The 19,284-nt window shown below is 39.6% G+C and overlaps 1 protein-coding gene across 1 annotated transcript; it reads right to left on the minus strand.

The window, feature by feature from the left end:
- Positions 1–1,005: 1,005 nt before the first annotated feature.
- LOC118540567 (beta-defensin 130B-like) lies at positions 1,006–6,626 on the minus strand. The gene is made up of 2 exons (XM_036099806.1): positions 6,569–6,626; positions 1,006–1,187 (listed from the first exon to the last, which is right to left on the minus strand). Exons 1-2 carry the CDS (start codon positions 6,624–6,626, stop codon positions 1,006–1,008), a joined length of 240 nt encoding a protein of 79 aa, XP_035955699.1.
- Between the last annotated feature and the right edge of the window lie 12,658 nt (positions 6,627–19,284).

Here is a 19,284-nt window from a genome sequence, read left to right on the forward strand (position 1 = left end):
GTGTGGCTCAGTTGGTTAAGCGGTTAAGCTTCCTACTCTTGGCTTCAGCTCAGGTCCTGATCTCACAGTTGTGGGATGGAGCCCCGCATCGGGCTCTGAGCTCAGCGTGGAGCCTGCTTCAGATCCTCTCTTGCTCTCCCTTCCACTCACACACTCTCTCTCAAATAAATAAAATAGATAAAATCTTAAAAAAGAAAAGAAAAGAAAGCCTTGAATTTTGTTTGTGGGGTAATTGTTTCCATCTTTGTGGAACTCATGTCATGTAACATTCCTGGCCTCTTGCCCTTGAATTTGCTTAGCCATAAAGTAGAAATTATCCAGAATTATTAGGATTATGGTGGGAATTATTCCAGCCAGCAGGTGGAATTATCTGATGGTGAATCTAGAAAGGACTACCAGGGCATGCTAGATTCTCAGCTCGTCAGCAATCCAGCTCCCCTGAGCAGAGAGCCTACTTGCCGGGAGCAGCTGTCCTGTTCTGTCCCCCAGGGCTGTCTGACGAGGAGGGGAGGCCAGCCTCAGGCCAGTGTTGCTGAGACTGGTGCAGTGTGCCTAGTTCCCAGGGGCAGTGTCTGCAAGACCACGTGGCTAAGATACCTTCATCCCCATCACTCCCGGAAGTCTCTATTAGTCATGCGATGGTATTTGTCCAGAATCAGGTGGTGTGGAAGGTTGATAATCCACTTGAGATGATCAAACATAACTTTTTTGCCTATTTCAAGTTTCTATCCTTACTTTTTTGCCTATTTCAAGTTTCTATCTTTATCATTTTTAAAAAATGTTCTATAAATACCTTGAGGGCATGAGATTCCTCTCTTATGTAGTTTTGTCTTGTAGTTCCTAAGAGGCTTTTATGTGCATCAGGAAGAAATTCCCCAGGGATAAGTACATGTGGATTTAGGACATTTATTTCCAGTCAAGGGAGACAAACAAGGCAGGTTAAATAGGGCTCTGCAAAACTTATCCGTGTGTTCTGGAGTTTGAAGGGCTTCTAGTTTGTTCCCACTAAGGAGATTTTCCTTTGGGTACCGGTGTTGCATAGGGAAAAAATATCCACCACTTTCTACAACACTTTTTCTCATCATTGCATTCACCAATGGTATCGTCTATGGTGGTGCATCCTCCGTCTTTGCACACCCCTTTCAAAAGAACACACTGTTTCTGCCCCGGAATAACGCCAGTCCTTGCTGCACAGAAAGAGATTTGACATCATTAAATCATCAGCAGATTAAATGACCATCAAATTATCAGTCATGCACACAGAGCAATAAATTTATAGAAGGATGGCCTTGGGATAGAAGAGATGGTATTTCTTATTGGAAAAGATCAGGTGTTTCAGCAAAAGGGGTGCTTTTTGTGGGGAGGAGGGCTAAGAGTGCAGGACTATCCACATCTTGGAGTGGGCAGGCTGATTTCTAGAAGCTTCGAGAGAGTTGTCCTCATCTGGGGCAGTGCATTTTGAAATGTTGGATCGATTTATTGTTGCCACCAGGACTGGGGAGGCATCCTTGGTATTTAGTGGGTAAAGAACAAGGTTATTGGATTTCCCACCTAGTGAACTGTCCTGCACCAAATGCCAATACCTTCACTAAAAAGCACGATTTCAAAGGAAGTATCCATCCTTCCGTCTCCCTATCTGTGCTGATAACCCCATCCATGCTTATAGCATCCTTGTCCTATGGAATGTGTCTAGCACCTTTTATAGAGAGTTCACCAATCCTATAGAGTCCACCTTACCTAATTTCCCCATTGCAGGACTAGGCAAACAACACATTTTCTATGTTGTCGAATACCACTTATCTGTAGATACATGAAAAGAATTTCTCTCAAAAGGTGAAAAGTATTTCCTTAAGTGTATCTGTTTTTCTAATTCATTTGGCCACTGAGAAGCACGTAACTAAGTGTGTACCCCAAGGGAGGAGCTTCCTATAGTCTTCGGGTTCTTCCGGTAGCCTTTCAGGTGTAATGAGGGTTCCTTCTTTACCCTGTGGATCCCGGTGGACTTTACATAAAAGACACACTCTATTCATGTTCATTAATAGACATTAGTCCCTGATAATCTCATCCAGGTGCTCAGTGTAACATATGGGGACATTTTCAGGTGTCCTAACGAAAGTAAGAAGCAGCAGGGTAGTCTTGTCACGCATTGTACTGGAAAGTTCAACTTCCTGATACGGTCCGTGGTCTAGGGTAGCACCATTCTCTCTTCTTGGCAGATGCCTCTTGCTTGAATCAAAAGGATCAGAGCAAGTCATCCTTCCAGTGATGTGCTCTCTACTGAATACGAAGCTTGATTTAAGGAGGTGTTATCTGAACAGGAAGCCCAAGAGTTATAATCTCCCTTCTAACATTGACTAGGGCATATGTTCATGCCCAGGCACTACATCAAGTCAAGAAGGTAATATTAAATTACCTGGTTCATAGGGAAGGGAGAGAATTGACACTTATTTTCACTCACTGGCATAATAGTAGATATATAGAACAATTGAAGAGAATGATCTAATAGATTTGGGAATTTATATGATATTAATGTGTTATAATGGTTATATTAGATGCAGTGGGAGAAGGGATACGTATTTAATCATTGCTGTTGGGAAAAGAAGATGTAGGTGCTTACTTCATACGGCATCACAACATACATTTCCATATGTGAAATGGGGACAACTTAGAATCACACTAAAATAAAGACCAAATAAGAGAACATACATCTAACCTCAAAAAAGACATGATTTTCTCAGCATAAGAACTCATTGAGTTATTAGCTGTTCTATTTCTTGTGGTGGGGGGAGGTGGGGAACAGGGTTTGGATGGGGTGGACTTCCTGGAACTTTATCAGCTAAGAAATAGATTGGCAGTTTTCTTTTCTGTAGATAATATAGAGTTCAAGCTGTACTCTGCTCCTGTCCAATGTGGTCTGTGTAAATATTCTGTTATTCTCCAGAGTCAGTGTAAGAAGAATGTTATAATTGTCTTAATTCTCAGGGGGCTAATCAATCAATTTAAGAGTTATGCCATTCTGGGGCACCTGGGTGGTTCAGTCAGTTGAGCGTCCAACTAGTGATTTTGGCTCAGGTCATGATCTCATGGGTCGTGGGATTGAGCCCTGAGTCAGGATCCACACTCATCAAGGAGTCTACTTGAGATTCTCTCTATCCTTCTCCCTCAGCCCCTCCCCCCACTGTCTCTCTCTCTCTCAAATAAATAAATCTTTTAAAGGAAAGCATTATGCCATTCTAACCTCTTTATGCCCCTACTCTCAAGCAGATATATGCATGTGTGTGTGTATATATATACACATACGTATATAAACTTACATATATATATAATATATGCAAAATATGTATATATTCTTTTCTAGAATGTCATGGACTCTTTCTGAGAGACATATGAAAATATATGCTCGAGTAGTGATCACTTAATATTCATTGGACTGTAGGTTGATAAACCAACATTTTCTTGTTTAGATTATGTAGTTTCTTTGGGGAAATTTCCTTCATGAAAACAGGGACCTTTTTTATTTGATTTTTAAAAAATATTTTATTTATTTATTTGGCAGAGAGAGAGAGCACAGTCTGAGCATGATCATGACTTAGAGAATCCACAGAGAGCTAGATCTGGCTTATTTACCATTAGGTCACAGGAATTATAAGATGGAAAAGTTAGGAATTTTGATTTCCTAATTCCTTATGATTGTTATTTATACATTTTCTCTATTTTCACACAGTTGCTAGTGGTTTCTCAGGCTTAATTCCAGGTGTTTACCTCAAAAGATGATTCTCCCAAGATTAGGAATTAGATTCTCCCAGGATTAGGAAGCTACTGTAAATTTGAAACTCCTTCTGCAGTGGAACCAGGAAGCCAGACTCTGAGGACAGGACCATTGAAATGGTGAAACAAAGGGAAGATGTGTCAAGGGGACCTGTCAAGCTTGCAGGCTGCTGAGAACCCATTCATAAGCCTAGTTTGTGTGCATAAATCGAGAACCCATGTGTGATTTAGATAAGTAATTTCTATTACCCAAGTATAAAGTCTGACTGCCTTGTCCTCCTTGTTCTTAAAATGCCCCCCTACAGACTTAGCCTTGGTGCCAACTTCTCCTTTCACATAATTCCATGAAACGCCTGGCACATTTTCTAGTACGAACTAGTGCTAGTTTGTACCCAACTAACGTGGCAGCCTTCTTGCAGTTCCTTGGCACACTGTGCTCTCTTCTCCATCAGTGACATTGCATTGGCATCCTCCTTTGCCAGCAGTGTTCACTGCATCTCGCAAGCGATTCATCAACTAACACTTATCTTTCTGTTTTGGGCTCAAAAGGCATGCCTCTAGGAAGTCTCCAACATTGCAAACAAGACAATGACCACATGTTAGGGGCACTCGTAGTACTCTGTTCCTCTCCATCATGCTTATTAAAATTTATAATTATATATTCATTTGTGTAATCATTTGACTAATGTCTGTCTTCTATAGTGGGAAGACACTTTCTTTTGTACTCCATCGTATCCTGGGTGTGGTGTGAATGACCCAGCGTGTGAATAATAAGAGGTGCTCAGTTAATATTTGTTGCCATTGAATGCAATAAGGTACTCTCTGACCCCACACACATTCTCTCTCTTCTATTCCTTCTAAGACCTCTTAGCTTCAGTCTATTTTAGATTATCTAGTATCTACTACTATCTTACTTTTGGATGCACTATTTTTGTGAGTATCCAGTCTTGTCATTATCGTGTTAACTTCTTTAAATGTTAGGCCTAGATTACTTAGAATCCTATTTTACCATAAATCATTTCTGGCCTTCGCCCCAGGACAGCCTTTTTCTCAATGTGCTTCCCTCATACACCCGAACTATTGTTGTCCCTTTTCCCACTAGAATGGTGAGTTTTGGCTAAAGTCTACTTCAAGGAGATCTGTCCCTTGTTAACCTTTTTTTAAAAAAAAGACCCAGCTAGTAACACGGGCTCTGACTTTGGGAAGGAGACAGTGATTTACGTTGAGCTGAATTTAGCTTAGATGGTGGAGGGCAAGCATGAGCAAATCCTATTCACTCATCAACTGTACAGCCATAATTCTCTTATGGCAAATGCTTTCAGAATTGAGAGCAGTTTATCTGATTTTAAGGAACACAGATCAGGAGAATCTAAAGACTAGGATTAATAGGCCAACAATAATGGCAGAACATTTAGCCCATTTGACATGCTTAGCTCAAACAGTGAAGGGAAGAATATGGAGGTAAGTGAAATAAGATGTTTCACAGACATTATATCTTCCAAAAGAGGAAATATAGGGATCTCCTTAAATTCCTCAATATTTAGTTAGGAGATTTTGAGGTAAAAACTCTGGGAGAAATCAGGGTTACATTTTATGGGCATATCCACACCTGTAGATTGATGGAACCAACACTGACCCAGATTAAAGATGGTTCTAGCTGCAGTGTTGCCACTACCAGTGCGACCAGCAAAATCATATTTTTTATGTAGACATGGATTCTCTTATCTGTAAAATTAAAGAATTCACCATTAAATTGCCTTCTAATTTTAAGGCATGATCATTGTATGATTTTCCATTAGATGTCACTGCAAGTGTGTGTCCCTGCAGCTGTGTCTTCTTGTGACAAAACTGAGAACCAAATGAGAATTCCGTGCACTCCTTCAGTTGGAGACAACTGAATGTCAGGTAAATCCCAAGAGAGCCACAGAGTAGGCAAAGATCAAACAAGTGAGTATTGTTGATTATACTTAAAAGAATCTTAGAGATGAACCAACAAAGTAAGAGAGTTATCCAGACCTCATCTGTGTTTAATGACCACAGACATTATTTCGAGAGTTGCGAACATCCTGTCATAACAGTGGAGAGAGGAATTATCAGTTCTTATGAGGATCTGGTTGAACCAGCCTGAAGATAACCACATTCTCCTTTTCCTTTGATTCTACATTTTCATATTCAAACTTCTGAATCATGGGTCCTAAAAATATAACTCATATTCTTAAACTGCTTTCTTCATATTTTTCCTATGCTTAAAATTTTGCCGCTGATGCTTTATTCCACTGTTTATGCTTTTTCCAAATTCCCCTACTCCCTGTTGCTTTTTTATAACTTAATGCAATCCTTTCTTGTGGAGCTCTGTCTTAAGGACCTAACTTTTACCCTTCACAAATATTCCTCACCAGTAGACTCTACATCACTTCCATTCACTAGCCAAGTTTAAACCAAGAGCTGCCATTTGCACTCTCCTTTTTGGAGATTGGGGCCTGGTAAAGGCTACTTGATTTGTTTGCTAAGCCTTAAGTCATATGTCACAGCTTCTCCACCTCTATCTTTATTTGGGCCCTACTTTCTAAGCATGGAGCTCTTGGATCTCATTTTCTGTTGATGGAAATCTTTGGTTTTACATTTTTGGCCTCATCAGTTCTAAGGGAGATGATCATGATGGACTTCTGATTCCCTAAGGCTGAGCATTAGGGTCTGAGTTAAAATCGCCACAGTATCATTGAGCATCCCAGTGGACCTCCTAAGAAACCCACAGTTATTCACCATCTCCTAAGAAACCTACAATTATTCACCGTCTTACCTTTTGGTATTATAGTCACAAAGAGGAAGAGCACAGAAAGAAGGGAATGGAGTCTCATGGTGGAATGCCCAGTAGAAAGGTGAGTGATCAGGGATAGTGAAACACAGGGCCTTTTATTTACTTCTGGGGGACTGAGGTTCCTTTTGGTCAGTGAAGCTTAACAAGTAAGAAAATAAAACAACTTCCGTTGGAATATTTCCAAACCCTGGAGTCTCTAAATTTGGTGACAAATTAACCTAATTACAGGAAACCAGATGGTTAACCCTTTACTTTTCTTATTGGATCTCAAATTTCCCAGAGGCCAGGGCCTTTGGCCAGTCGTTTTTTGGAGGAGGCCAAGAAGTAAGGTCCTTTGAGTGTAAAGTCTTTGTCACCAAAAGTACTCTGACTTGCAAGGGAACTTTTCCACAATACACTCTTTTCCACAATAAGGATAAGACAATTGCCTAAGGACCGTTTTTAAAAAAAGAAGAAGTTGCATTTTTAAGTTATTCCTGAAAAAAGAGACTAGTGTCATATACGTACGATGTTCTTAATAGTATCTGGAAGGTAAATAAGCTTAGATCACACTGAAACCTAATGTTTTTTCATCTATTTTTAATCCTTTGTGTAACTGTCCCACATGACAAGGATGGTGAGATCAGGAGAGTTAAAAGATCAAAGATAAAGAGCACACTATTTCTTCAATAACCATTTATTGTCAAAAGATTGCGTACAGCTTCAAGAGACTTCCCAACCTCTCACCATGCCCCTCCATATAGAATCAATGTGTTGAAAATCTAAGAACATGCCTTTGGCCAAGAATTAATTGACCTAAAACCAAGTCTTCTGAAACTAATTTACCCACTGATCAATGGCTTAATGATACATTTATCTAAATTATTTTTTCATTTCATGTCTTTTGTTAGTGTGTTATTATTTAATTTATTTTTTATAATTGACATATAACATGCCAAGATTGAAGATGTACAGTGAGTTGATTTAATGCATTTATATGTTGTGATATGATTACCACCATAGTGTTAGTTAACACCTCTATCAGGTCACACAATCATCATTTCTTTCTTGTGGTGAGAACAGTTAAGATCTAGTCTCTTAGTAACTTTGAAGTTTACAATACAGTATTATTGACTGTAATCACTATGCTGTGCATTAGATCTCCAGAACATACTTGCTTGTTGTAAGTCGGTACCCTTAAATAACATCTCCCCAATTCCCCCAGCCTCCAGCCCCTGGTAACCACCATTATAGTCTGTTTTTTTGAGTTCAGCTTTTTTAGATTGCACATGTAAGTGATATCATATAATATTTCCTTTCTCTGTCTGACTTATCTCACTTAGCACAATGCCTTCAAAGTCCATCCATGTTGTTGCAAATGGCAGGATTTCATTTTTTCTCATGACTGAATAATATAATAATATTTTATTGTATATATACATATATATATAAATATATATGTATATATATACACACACACACACCACATTTTCTTTATCTGTTTATGGATACTTAGGTTGTTTCTATATCTTGGCTATTGTGAATAACGCTGAAATAAACATGGGAGTGCACATACCTCTTCAAATTCCTGTTTTCGGTTCCTTTGGATAGATACCCACAAGTGGGACTGCTGGGTCATATGGTATTTCTGTTTTTAGTTTTCTGAGGAACCTCCACTCTGTCTCCAGAGTGGCTAAACGATTTTGCATACTGCTGGCCGTGCACCGGGGCTCCCTGTTCCCCATATCTTCCCAACACTTGTTATCTCCTGTCTTCTTGATGACAGCCCTTGTCCCAGGGGTCACAGATAATCTCTCTTTGTGGTTTTGATTTGCATTTCCTGATGATTAGTGATGCTGGGAACTCTTCAGGTAAGTTACTGGCCATTTACATGTCTTCTTTGGAAAAATGTCTGTTCACTTCCTCTGCTCATTTTTTTCAATTCAATTGCTTATTTTTTTTTTTTTGTTATTGAGTTGAGTGAGTTCTTTATATATTTATATGTGCATACATATTACCCCCTTATCTGATATATGGTTTGCAAATGTTTTCTCCCATTCCATAGGTTGCCTTTTCATTTTGTTGATTATTTCTTTTGCTGTGCAGAGCTTTGTAGTTTAATGTGGTCCCGCTTGTTGATTTTTGCTTTTGCTGCTAGTATTTTTGGTGTCATATCCAAAAACGTCACTGCCAAGACGAATGTCAAGGAGCTTTTCCCATATGTTTTCTTTTAGAAATTTTACAGTAGCTGGTCTTATTTTAAGTCCAGTCCATTCTGAGTTAATTTTTGAGTGCTGTAAGATAGGAGTCCAATTTCATTGTTCTCCATGTAGCTATCCAGTTTTCCCAACACCATTTATTGAAGAGACTATCATTTCCCCACTGAATGTTCTTGGCTTCCTTCTCATATACTGGTTGACTGTATATGCAGGGGTTTATTTCTGGACTCTCTATTCTCTTTCATTGGTCTATGTGTCTATTTTTCTGCAAAAAGTACTTTATTATTTTTTGGTTTTGATGCTATTGTGAATAGAATCATTTTCTTTTTCAGATAATTTTTTGTTGGTGCATGGAAATGCTACTGAATTTTTATGTTGATTTTGTACGACTTTACTGAATTTGCTAACTTGATCTAACAGTTTTTTAGTGGAGTCCTCAGGATTTTCTGTATATAAAATCTTGTAATCTGCAAATAGAAATAATTTTACTTATTCCTTTCCAATTCTGACTGCCTTTTATTTTTTCTTACCTGATGGCTCTGGCTAGGGTTTCTGGTACTGTGTTGAATATGAGTGGAAAAAGTGGGCATTCTTGTCTTGTTCCTGATCTTAGGCAGAAAGCTTGCAACCTTTCATCATTGAGGATGATGTTGGCTGTGGGTTTGTCACATATGGCCTTTATTATGTTGAACTACTTTGTCTATTCCTAATTTGTTAAGTTTTTTTTTTTTTTGTCATGAATGGATATAAAATTTTGACAAATGCTCTTTCTGCATCTATTGAGATGAGCATATGGTTTTTATCTTTCATTCTTCTAATTTGATATGTCACATCTATTAATTTGCATGTCATGAACCATGCTTACATCCCAGAGAAAACTCCTATGTGACCATGGTGAATGATTCTTTTAATGTATTGCTGAATTCAGTTTGCTAGTATTTCATTGAAAATTTTTGCATCTATCTTCATCAGGGATATTGGCCTGTAGTCTTGTGTTATTTTCTGGCTTTGATATCAGGGTAATGATGACCTTGTCAAATGAGTTTGGGAGTATTTCCTCCTCTTTGATTTTTTGGAAGAGTTTAGGAGGATTGTCATTAATTCTTCTTTAAATATTTGGTAAAATCCACCAGTGAAGCTATCTGGTTATGGGTTTTCTTCATTTATTTACTGATTCAATGTCCTTACTAGTAATTGGTTTGTTAAGATTTTCTATCTCGTCCTGATTCAGTCTTGGTAGGTTGTATGTTTCTAAGAATTTATCCATTTCTTCTAGGTTGTCTGATTTTTTATTTTTTATTTTTTAAAGATTTTATGTATTTGACAGAGATGGAGAGAAAGAGAGAGAGCATACGAGCGAGCACATAAGCAGGGGGACCAGCAGAGGGAAAGAAAGAAGGAGACTTTCCACTGAGCAGGGGGCCCGATGTGGGGCTCTATCCCAGGACCCCGGGATCATGACCCGAGCCAAAGGCAGACACTTAACCGACTGAGCCACCCAGGCGCCCCTAGGTTGTCCAATTTTTTAGAGTATAGTTGTCACAGTAGCCCCTTATGATCCTCTTTATTTCTGTTTCCAATTGTAATGTCTCCTCTCATTTATAATTTTGTTGATGGATCCTCTCTCTTTTTCCCTTGTTTAGTCTAGCTAAAGCTTTATCAATTTTATCTTTTCAAAGAAGCAACTCTCAGTTTGGTTAATCTTTTCTATTGTTTTCCTGTTCTCTATTTCATTTATCTATGCCTTAATCTTTATTATGTCCTTCCTTCTGCTAACGTTGGGCTTAGTTTGTTCTTCTTTTTTTAGTTCTTCGAGGTGTGACGTTAGAGTGTTTATTTGAGTTCTTTCTTGTTTCTTAATATAGATGTTTATTGCTATGAACTTCCTTCTTAAAACTGGTTTTGCCACATCCCATAAGTTTTCTTGTGTTGTGTCTCCATTTTATTTCTCTCAAGATATTTTTAAATCTCCCCTTTAATTTCTTCTTTGATTATTGACTATTCAGGAGAGTATTGTTTAATTTTTCTGTATTCATCAGTTTTCCTCCTGTTACTAATTTTGAGTTTTATACCACTGTGGTCAGAGAAGATACTTGGCATGTTTTCAGTCTTCTTGAACTTACTAATACTTACTTGTTTTATGGCCTAACATATGGTATGCCGGTAAATTTTCCATGTGCACCTGAAAGAATGTGTATTCTGCTGTTGTCAGATAGAATGTTCTATGTATGTCTGTTAGGTCCATGTGGTCTATAGCATTGTTCAAATCCAGTATTTCCATAATGATTCTCTGTGTGGATGATCTATTCATTGTTACGAGTGGGATATTAAAGCCCCAAACTTACTGTCTTGCTGTTTATTTCTCCTTTTAGTTCTGTTAGTTATTGCTATATATATTTTGGTGTTCTGATGTTGAGTGCTTAAATATTTATGATTTTTATATTGTTTTGATGGGCTGACCTATTTATCATTATATAATGACTTTCTTTGTCTCTTTAAACCATTTTTAGTTTAGAGTCTGTTATACATTAGTACCTAACCAAAAGAAACCTGAAGAGGATTTTTACTTTTACTAAAAAAAAAAAAAAAGCCACTCCTGTACTAATGTAGGTCTTTCATAAAAGGAAAGTAGAGTAATGTGACCTTTCAACAAGAAGGGGTTTTTCGTTATTTTATGCTATTTTAGCTTACAAAAGGTTTCATAGGAATACTCTATTTGGGGATAGTGGGGGAAACCTGTAACTTACTTAAAATAGACAAATTTCTTGAAAAACCCAAACTACCAAAGCTTACTTAAGAAGTTGTAGGTAACATGAACAGTCCTATATTTATTAAAGAAACCTAATGTGCAATTTAAAGCATTTCAGCAAAGAAAATTCAAGATCAGAGAGTGTCATTGTTAAGTGTAGTTTTTCAAGCTTTTAAGGAATAAATAATACCAATTATGCAAAAATCTTCCATAAATTAGAATGTAAGAGAAGACTTACCAACTAATTTTGGTTGTTTTTGTTTTGTTTTGTTTTGAAGCCAGTTGTATATTAATCCAAAACAGGGCAAAGTCTTTCAAGAAAATAAAATTTAAAATAGATACTATCTCTCATGAATGCAAGTGTCATTTATAAAATTTTAGCAAATTTAACTCATCAGTGTATCCAGAGGATAATATATTTTAACCAAATGGGGTATTTTCTAGGAATACAAGATTGTTACAACATTCAAAAATTAATCAATATATTTCAGCCTATCAACAGACTAAGAAAAGAGAAAATGTTTGATCATCTCCACACATACAGCACTAACAGATGACAACATCGACATCGATTTATGATTAAAAACTCAGCAAACTAGTAAATAAATAAGGATTTACTAACCTGTTCACAATACCTATCAAAAATTTTAAGCAACAGTCTTATGTCTGGAGGTTTTTTACAGGGCAATAAATCCAGCAAAATAAAAAACATTTCTACAGAGCAGTAACAAAGAAATAAACTGTCTTTATTCATAGATGATGGTGTCATTTTCTATGTAGAAAATCTCAAAGAACTACTAGAATAATGAGTGGGTTTAGTAAGTTTGCAGGAAACAGTATATAAGTCAATTGTGTTTACCTATGCAAGCAATGGACAACTGAAGACTGGAAGAATAAAAACCTCCATAATTTACAATAGTTTTAAAAAACATGAAATAATTGGGGATAAATCTAACAATACACATTCAAAATTTTTTCCTGAAAACTACTAAACACTAAAGTAATGAATTATAGAAGACCTAAATGAATGGTGGGACATACAGTATTCACAGAAGAGAAGACTGGTTACAGCCCAGATCTCAATTCTCCCCAAATTGATCTATATATCCAATATAATGCCAGCAAAAATCCCAGCACAATTTTATGTCTTTTTTGAAATTGATAAGCTAATTATAAAAATCTTTTACTGAAATGCAATGGTATACAATATTTGGCAAAGAAAGAATATTGGAAGACTTAGACTATTTTTAAAACTTACTATAAATGTGTAGAATCAAGGGGCACCTGGGTGGCTCAGTTGGTTAAGCGACTGCCTTCGGCTCAGGTCATGATCCTGGAGTCCCTGGATCGAGTCCCGCATCGGGCTCCCTGCTCAGCAAGGAGCCTGCTTCTCCCTCTGACCCTCTCCCCTCTCATGTGCTCTCTCTCTCTCATTCTCTCTGTCTCAAATAAATAAATAAAATCTTTAAAAAAAATAAATGTGTAGAATCAAGACAGTACTTTTGATGTAAGGATAGACATGTAGATCAATGGGATAGAACAGAGTACAGAAATAGACCTACAGAAATAAAGTCAGTTGAAATGTGACAGTGATACTGTTATTGCCTGAATGTTTGTGTCCCCCCCTCCCAAATTCATATGTTGAAATCCTACTCCCCCCAAGGGATGGTATTAGGACATAGGACCTTGGGGGGCAATTAGGTCACGAGGCAGGAACTCTTATAGGATTAATGCCATTACAAGAGTCCCTAGAAAGTGTGCTTGCCCCTTCCATCATGTCAGGATCCAGCAAGACATAGACAGTCTGCAATCTAGAGGGGGATCACACCAGAGCTCGACCATGCTGGCAAATCCATCTTGGATTTCTGTCTCCTGAACTGTGATAAATAAATTTCTGTTATTTATAAGCCACCCAGTCAATGGTATTTTGTCATAGCAACCCAAGCAGACCAGGACAGAAAATAGATATCAAGACATGGAGATGCTATTGTGACAAACACCGGAAAATGTGCAACTGGCTTTGGAACTGGTCCCAGGCTGGAGGAGTTTTGAGAAAGCCAACACTGCCACGAACAGGACCTTTAAAGGTGATGCAGATGGAAGCTCAGAAAAAAAGAGAAGTGCGGGGAAAACCTCAGTCTTCTTAGAGAATCCAAGTAACCCTGAACAGAATGTTAGTAGAAACAGACAGCAAAGGCCATTCTTTGAGGTCTCAGTGGGAAATGAGAAACATGTTGTTGGAGAAAGAAGGAAATTTCCATCCTTGTTACAAAACGTGACAAAGAATGTGGCGGAGTTGTGTTCATGTCCCAGTGTTCTGCAGAGGGCATCACTTAGGAGCCATGAAATTGGATATCTGGCTGAGGAAATACCTAAGCAAAGTGTTGCAGGGGTGGCCTTTTTCTCTTCATTGCTTATGTGAAAGGCAAAAGGAGAGAAATGACTTAAAGACAGAATTGTTAACCAGAGAGGAAGCGCAACCTAAAAATTTAGAAACTCTCAGCCTACCCTGTGGAAAGGAAGGAGAAAGCCTGTTTGGGAGAGAACACAAAGGTTGTGGCCAAATCAGAGCAGGAGATTACGGAGGATGGGCCACCTCAACAAAAACTGGGAGCTCTTCATCAAGACAATGGGTGATTAGTCAACATCTTGGCAGGTGGCAGGGCCCATTGTCCAGTGGGAAAATGACTCCTGAAGGCATTTCAGAGATCACAGTGGCTGTGCCTGCCATCAGCACCCCGGAGTGGAATGATTTCGTAGGAGGAGCCGTCTGCTGCCTGGTGCCACCTCACACTGCAGGCTCTGTCCCTGCCCTCGTGCAGCCTCAGCGGCAGCTCCAGCAGGCGTCATAGCGAAGCTGTGGGGGCATAGCTGCCCCCCCCCAGATTTCAGAGATGCCCTGGAGAGCTGTGGGCCCCAGGCAGAGAATTACTGCGGCTGTGGGGCCAAGCACAGAAAGCCCCCATTAGGGCAATGCTTAGTGGAGCCATGGGGGCACGGTGACCCCCAAGAGTCCAGACCAGTAGAACAAGTAGTGTGCGTTATAGCCCGGGGGGACTCTGGGCGTATGACACCAATGCATGAGAACCCTGACATGGGCCGTGTCCCCCAGAGGCATAATGGTGGGGACACCCAGAGGTGTTGGGGCAAGGTTGCTTTGGAGCCTTGGAAGCCCAAACCCTGCCCTAGTGGGTCTGGAAGTTGGGACCTCCTGTGCCCCAGTGGGCCTGAAGGGCAGTGTGGAGCCAAAGACTATTCTCGAGCCTACCCCACTATGTCGCACCCCTACTGAGAATCACCCACCCCTTTCTTTCTCTAGGGCAGTGTGCTGACATGCCAGAAGACGGGCACAAGCTACCCCCCCTCGAAGGAGAGGTTTCAGAGTTTGTGCACCTCCTACCAAGGCTACGTCGTCAAACCAGCTGCTGAGCTCTGGTGTGATGGGGGGGCCTGGGGGAGGGGGCACACGGGGGATCATCGGCAAGCACTCAGGCTGGCCGCCGGGGTTCATGAAGGACCTGAATAGTGGGGGTTTGCAGACTGGTTGTTGAGATCCGTGTGTTGGTAGCTGTGAGTCCTGCAACTTCTCTTAATTCTCATCTGCCCCCAGATGATGTGCGGACCCCCTCAGCATCTGGGTGTGTTGAGACAGAAATGGGCCTCTCAGGCAGTGCCCCCACAGCAAGGGGAAGCTGTCGCTCACCGCACTCTCTCTTTCCCCTATGAAAGAAATCACAGGCTGAGGGCATCTCTCTCCGTGCTGAGCTCTGCCATCCTGGAGCAGGGGGTGACAAGTGACAGATGAAGTGGAACTCTTCTTACCCTTTTCCATGTGGCTGTTGTCAGATTTTGTACAAGAGTGGCATGCTGCCATCTCTCAATGGGACTCCAGAGCTCTCAGAAAGGTCTTTTCATCCATGGCTGGTGGTTCAATCAGTGTTAATGTGGAAAGACAAGATCTGGGACCTCCTATTCTGCTGTCATTTACAATGATCCCCTATAGTTTAGATATCCCTAGTCCAGTATTTCGAGCCTGAACATCGGTGGAAACATGCAACACACACACACACTGTCTCATGGAACTTAGTCAACATATTGGCTTACTAAATGAAGTGTGGCATGTCCAACAATCAGAAAGATTTAGACAGGATGTTAAGGTCCGGTGTCAATTAAATATTCGAAGAATGCTTTGATTAAAATGGCTTAAAACATGCCAAGAGACAGAAGATGTTATTACTGTACACGACTAATGAAAAGATATTTGAACGGAGATACTTATGAGTAAGGAGATTATTCTGTAGTCAGAGAACAAGATAAAAAAGTGGGCAGAGCAGCTTTCTGGAACCTGCCACCAATTCCTTTCCCTTGGGGACCACAGAGAGTCTGCTCATCTCTCTTTGATGGCAGTTGTGATGCAGCCAAAGCCTTTTGTTCTTTCAAGGTTGTGAAATCTTCCCCGCATATCTGTAAAGGTTCTGTCTTTCTCTTGTAATCCTCCTCCCCCCAGAACTATGATTCCATCTCATTACGATATAGTGTCTCAGGTTTTTTCCTGAGTTATATGAGACATAATGGTTCTAGGGTAAGTCAGGAAAGCAAGCTCTTTGGGTCATCTCTGGCACCCCAATTCCAAGTTATAGATAATGGATGCCATGCTGTTTTAAATGAACTAAGCCAGATTAAAGGTCTCTACTGAACTCTTAGGCTCAGGAACACTCACAGGAAGTTAATCTAGTTGAGGAACAAATATTGGGCACCCAGTTTTGTGAAGTCAGGGTATGGATAAGTAATACAGGGTTACACTGATTGGCTGAAAGGCTCAGTTTATCATATCAACCCAAAAAAGGCACAGTCTTTGTAAAACAAATGCAACTCAGGTGTGGTGCTTATCCAGTTTATCCCCGGATAGTGGAGAGAGGCGGAAAGGAGGAAGAAATGGCAAGCAAACCATCACGATCTTTCACTGTTAGTGCACTCAGTTCATGACCTGCAGTACATTTCCAATGTTTTAAGCTCAATTTTGCCCTAAAGTGAGTTAAGACGCTACCAAATTATTGTGGACAACGTCCATACTCTGAGAATTAAAAACAAAGCCAAAAAGACTTCATAAATACTGCATTCTCGAAGAAAGGAGTCCTCACTACCAAACCACATCTCTTTAATCATCAAAATTCTCTACATGAGTGAAAACTAAGACTCTTTCTGAGAGTCTACTTTGAGGTATGTTGTTGAGTTGATGTGTTCCCACACTCGGGACAGAAAATGAGACCTCATGACACTGGAGAGAAGATGGACTTACAGCCAGGAGTTACATAGCAGCAGAACGTCTATTTAGAGAGGGATATTGACGGCTTGCTCTTGAAAGACGCCACTGTATTTTTACAGTAAAATGTTTAGGTCCTATGAAGGGGAGTTATTTGTCTCGCAGAATAAAAGATTGAGACTCTCTAAATGATCACAGTGTTTCTTTGTAGGAGGGAAATGTAAAAATCTCTCTGTTGGTTGAGGTTTTACCTTTTAGATTATGTAATATACATTTCTGTTGATCTGCAAGCTCTCGTTCTCTGTCCTTTCTTGTTTTCATCTCCTTCCAGTTATCTGCCATACAGTAAAAATCATTATGTACTATCCCAAATGATTTCCTCCTGCCCTATTCCACTTTTCTCCCTTTTCCCAACCTACAGCTCTTCCCACCCCTGAGGTTTTCTGTATTTCCCCTCTACTTTGCATTTCCTTTGTACCATGTGTCTATTTAACTATGTTTTGTATAACTGTATCTTCATTTGCAATTTTTTTGTTATTCTTTTGGTCCTTTTCTGACAAATTCAGAAAATATTTTTGTTACATAAATGGGCTTTTTCACTTTTAAAGAGATTGATTGAATCTAAAGATGAGTCACAAAGAAGTAGTATCTGGAGATTTGAAATCCATATTTATTTATTTTTATTGACAAGGGGTAATAGGAATTGGTAATAAAGCTGGAAGTGTTTAGTATCTATATTCCAATGATTTTAGATGCAAAGAACTTTCCTTTTGATGCTTTTCCTAGTTTCATTTTAATTTATGCTTAAGGGGTTCTTGATAATCTGAATAGATAAGTGGTGTTGGAATTGGTATAAGAATCCACCACGATCTACAGCATCTCCATCTTCTTTTGCAGGCACCAATCTGATCCTCTGTTAATTTACAGATGTCTCTTCTGCAAATGCCAGACAGATTTAAACAATGGTTTTCACCAGAAGCCAAACCACTTCTTACTACAGAAAAGAGAGACAGTGAAATAATTAGTTCATGAGTGGAATGTAAGACCTGAAACACTGTTAAGTGTGAGAATAGAAGGGTTCTGGTATGAGCATTTCTATGTGGAGAGAAGAAGCTGGACAAAAGATCTATTCAATTGTTCCATCACGTTCACTGTCCTTTTTTACCCAACAGCCCAAGTGTTAACAAGCCCCTCCCTCCTTTTCTTGTAAGTTCCTGACATTACTAATTTATGCTTCAAAAAGAACTTTGGTAAATGTCACAATGGAACAACAAGGGGATGAGCAATATACATGTCCACATAAAATTGTGAGGAGGCCATCATTAAGCAAGAGTGCTTATGTGGGATCAAAGAATCACAATCTGGGGTATAGAGATTCGGGTAACAGCCCAGATAGTGTCCTACTAGGGAGCAAAAGTCAGAGGTTTTTAAAGCAAAAAGGGAATGCATTGTATACGTTGTTCACAAAGAATTTTTGATTGGTGTTGGCGGCAGGAAGCTAATTTTGGCTGAATCTAGTTGGTTGCTAGGATCTCACTAAGCAAAATCTCTTACTGTAGCAAGTTGCAGGTGTTTGGGCTGAGTCCTTGGAATATTTGCAATTTGGCCCAGTTCAAAAGTTCATGGTTCCACGAGTGAGGATGTGCATAAGGCCCACCTCCTAAATGGCCTCCCAGCTCCATTTTAAAACCTCATAATTGACCCCATTTCATTTTCCTTTCAAATCTATGTTCTAACTATGCCATTTTCTTCATTGCTTTACTCCTTTATGTGGATCTTCAATAAATATTTGCAGAGTATCTTCTATTCAGCAGACATTTTTCTTTGCACTAACAATAGAACAGTGAAAATGGAAGAAATGATTTTTATTCTCACAGGACTTATCTTCAGGGAATAAAATCCGACCATACAAAAATAGGTGGCTAAGATAATTTCAGAAAGTGGTGTTTAGAACAAAATAATACAATAATCGACCAGATATAGTCTGGAGGATGCAGTTAATAGAAGGGACAGAGAGAGGCCTTCTGAGGATGTAGCATTTGAACTGAGGTCTGAATGATGGGCATGAAAAAGACAAGCAAATATTCCTGTGAGGGTATTATAGGCATAAGGAATAGCAAGAACAAGGTCCCTTGCTTAGTTTATTGGAAGAACAGAAAGACCTGTGTAGGTTGAGCATGACGGAAAAAAATGTTTGATAAGACATGAGATGAGGTAAGACAGAATAAAGACCCCATGTTACTCGCAGGCTATAGTGAGCTTGCAGGTTTCTGTACCTGCTGCTGCAGTCCTCTTACTTCAGCTCCCTTAACAATCGACATGCTCATTCTTCTTTTACAATGTTCAGTTTTGTGGCACCTGGGTGGCTCAGTCAGTTACGCATCTGCTTTCAGCGCAGGTCGTGATCCTGGAGTCCAGGGATCGAGCCCCACATCGGGCTCCTTGCTCGGCAGGGAGTCCGCTTCTCCCTCTCCCTCTGCCATTCTCC

This window comes from Halichoerus grypus, chromosome 3, assembly GCF_964656455.1.
Source record: "Halichoerus grypus chromosome 3, mHalGry1.hap1.1, whole genome shotgun sequence".
Classification (NCBI taxonomy): Eukaryota; Metazoa; Chordata; class Mammalia; order Carnivora; family Phocidae; genus Halichoerus; species Halichoerus grypus.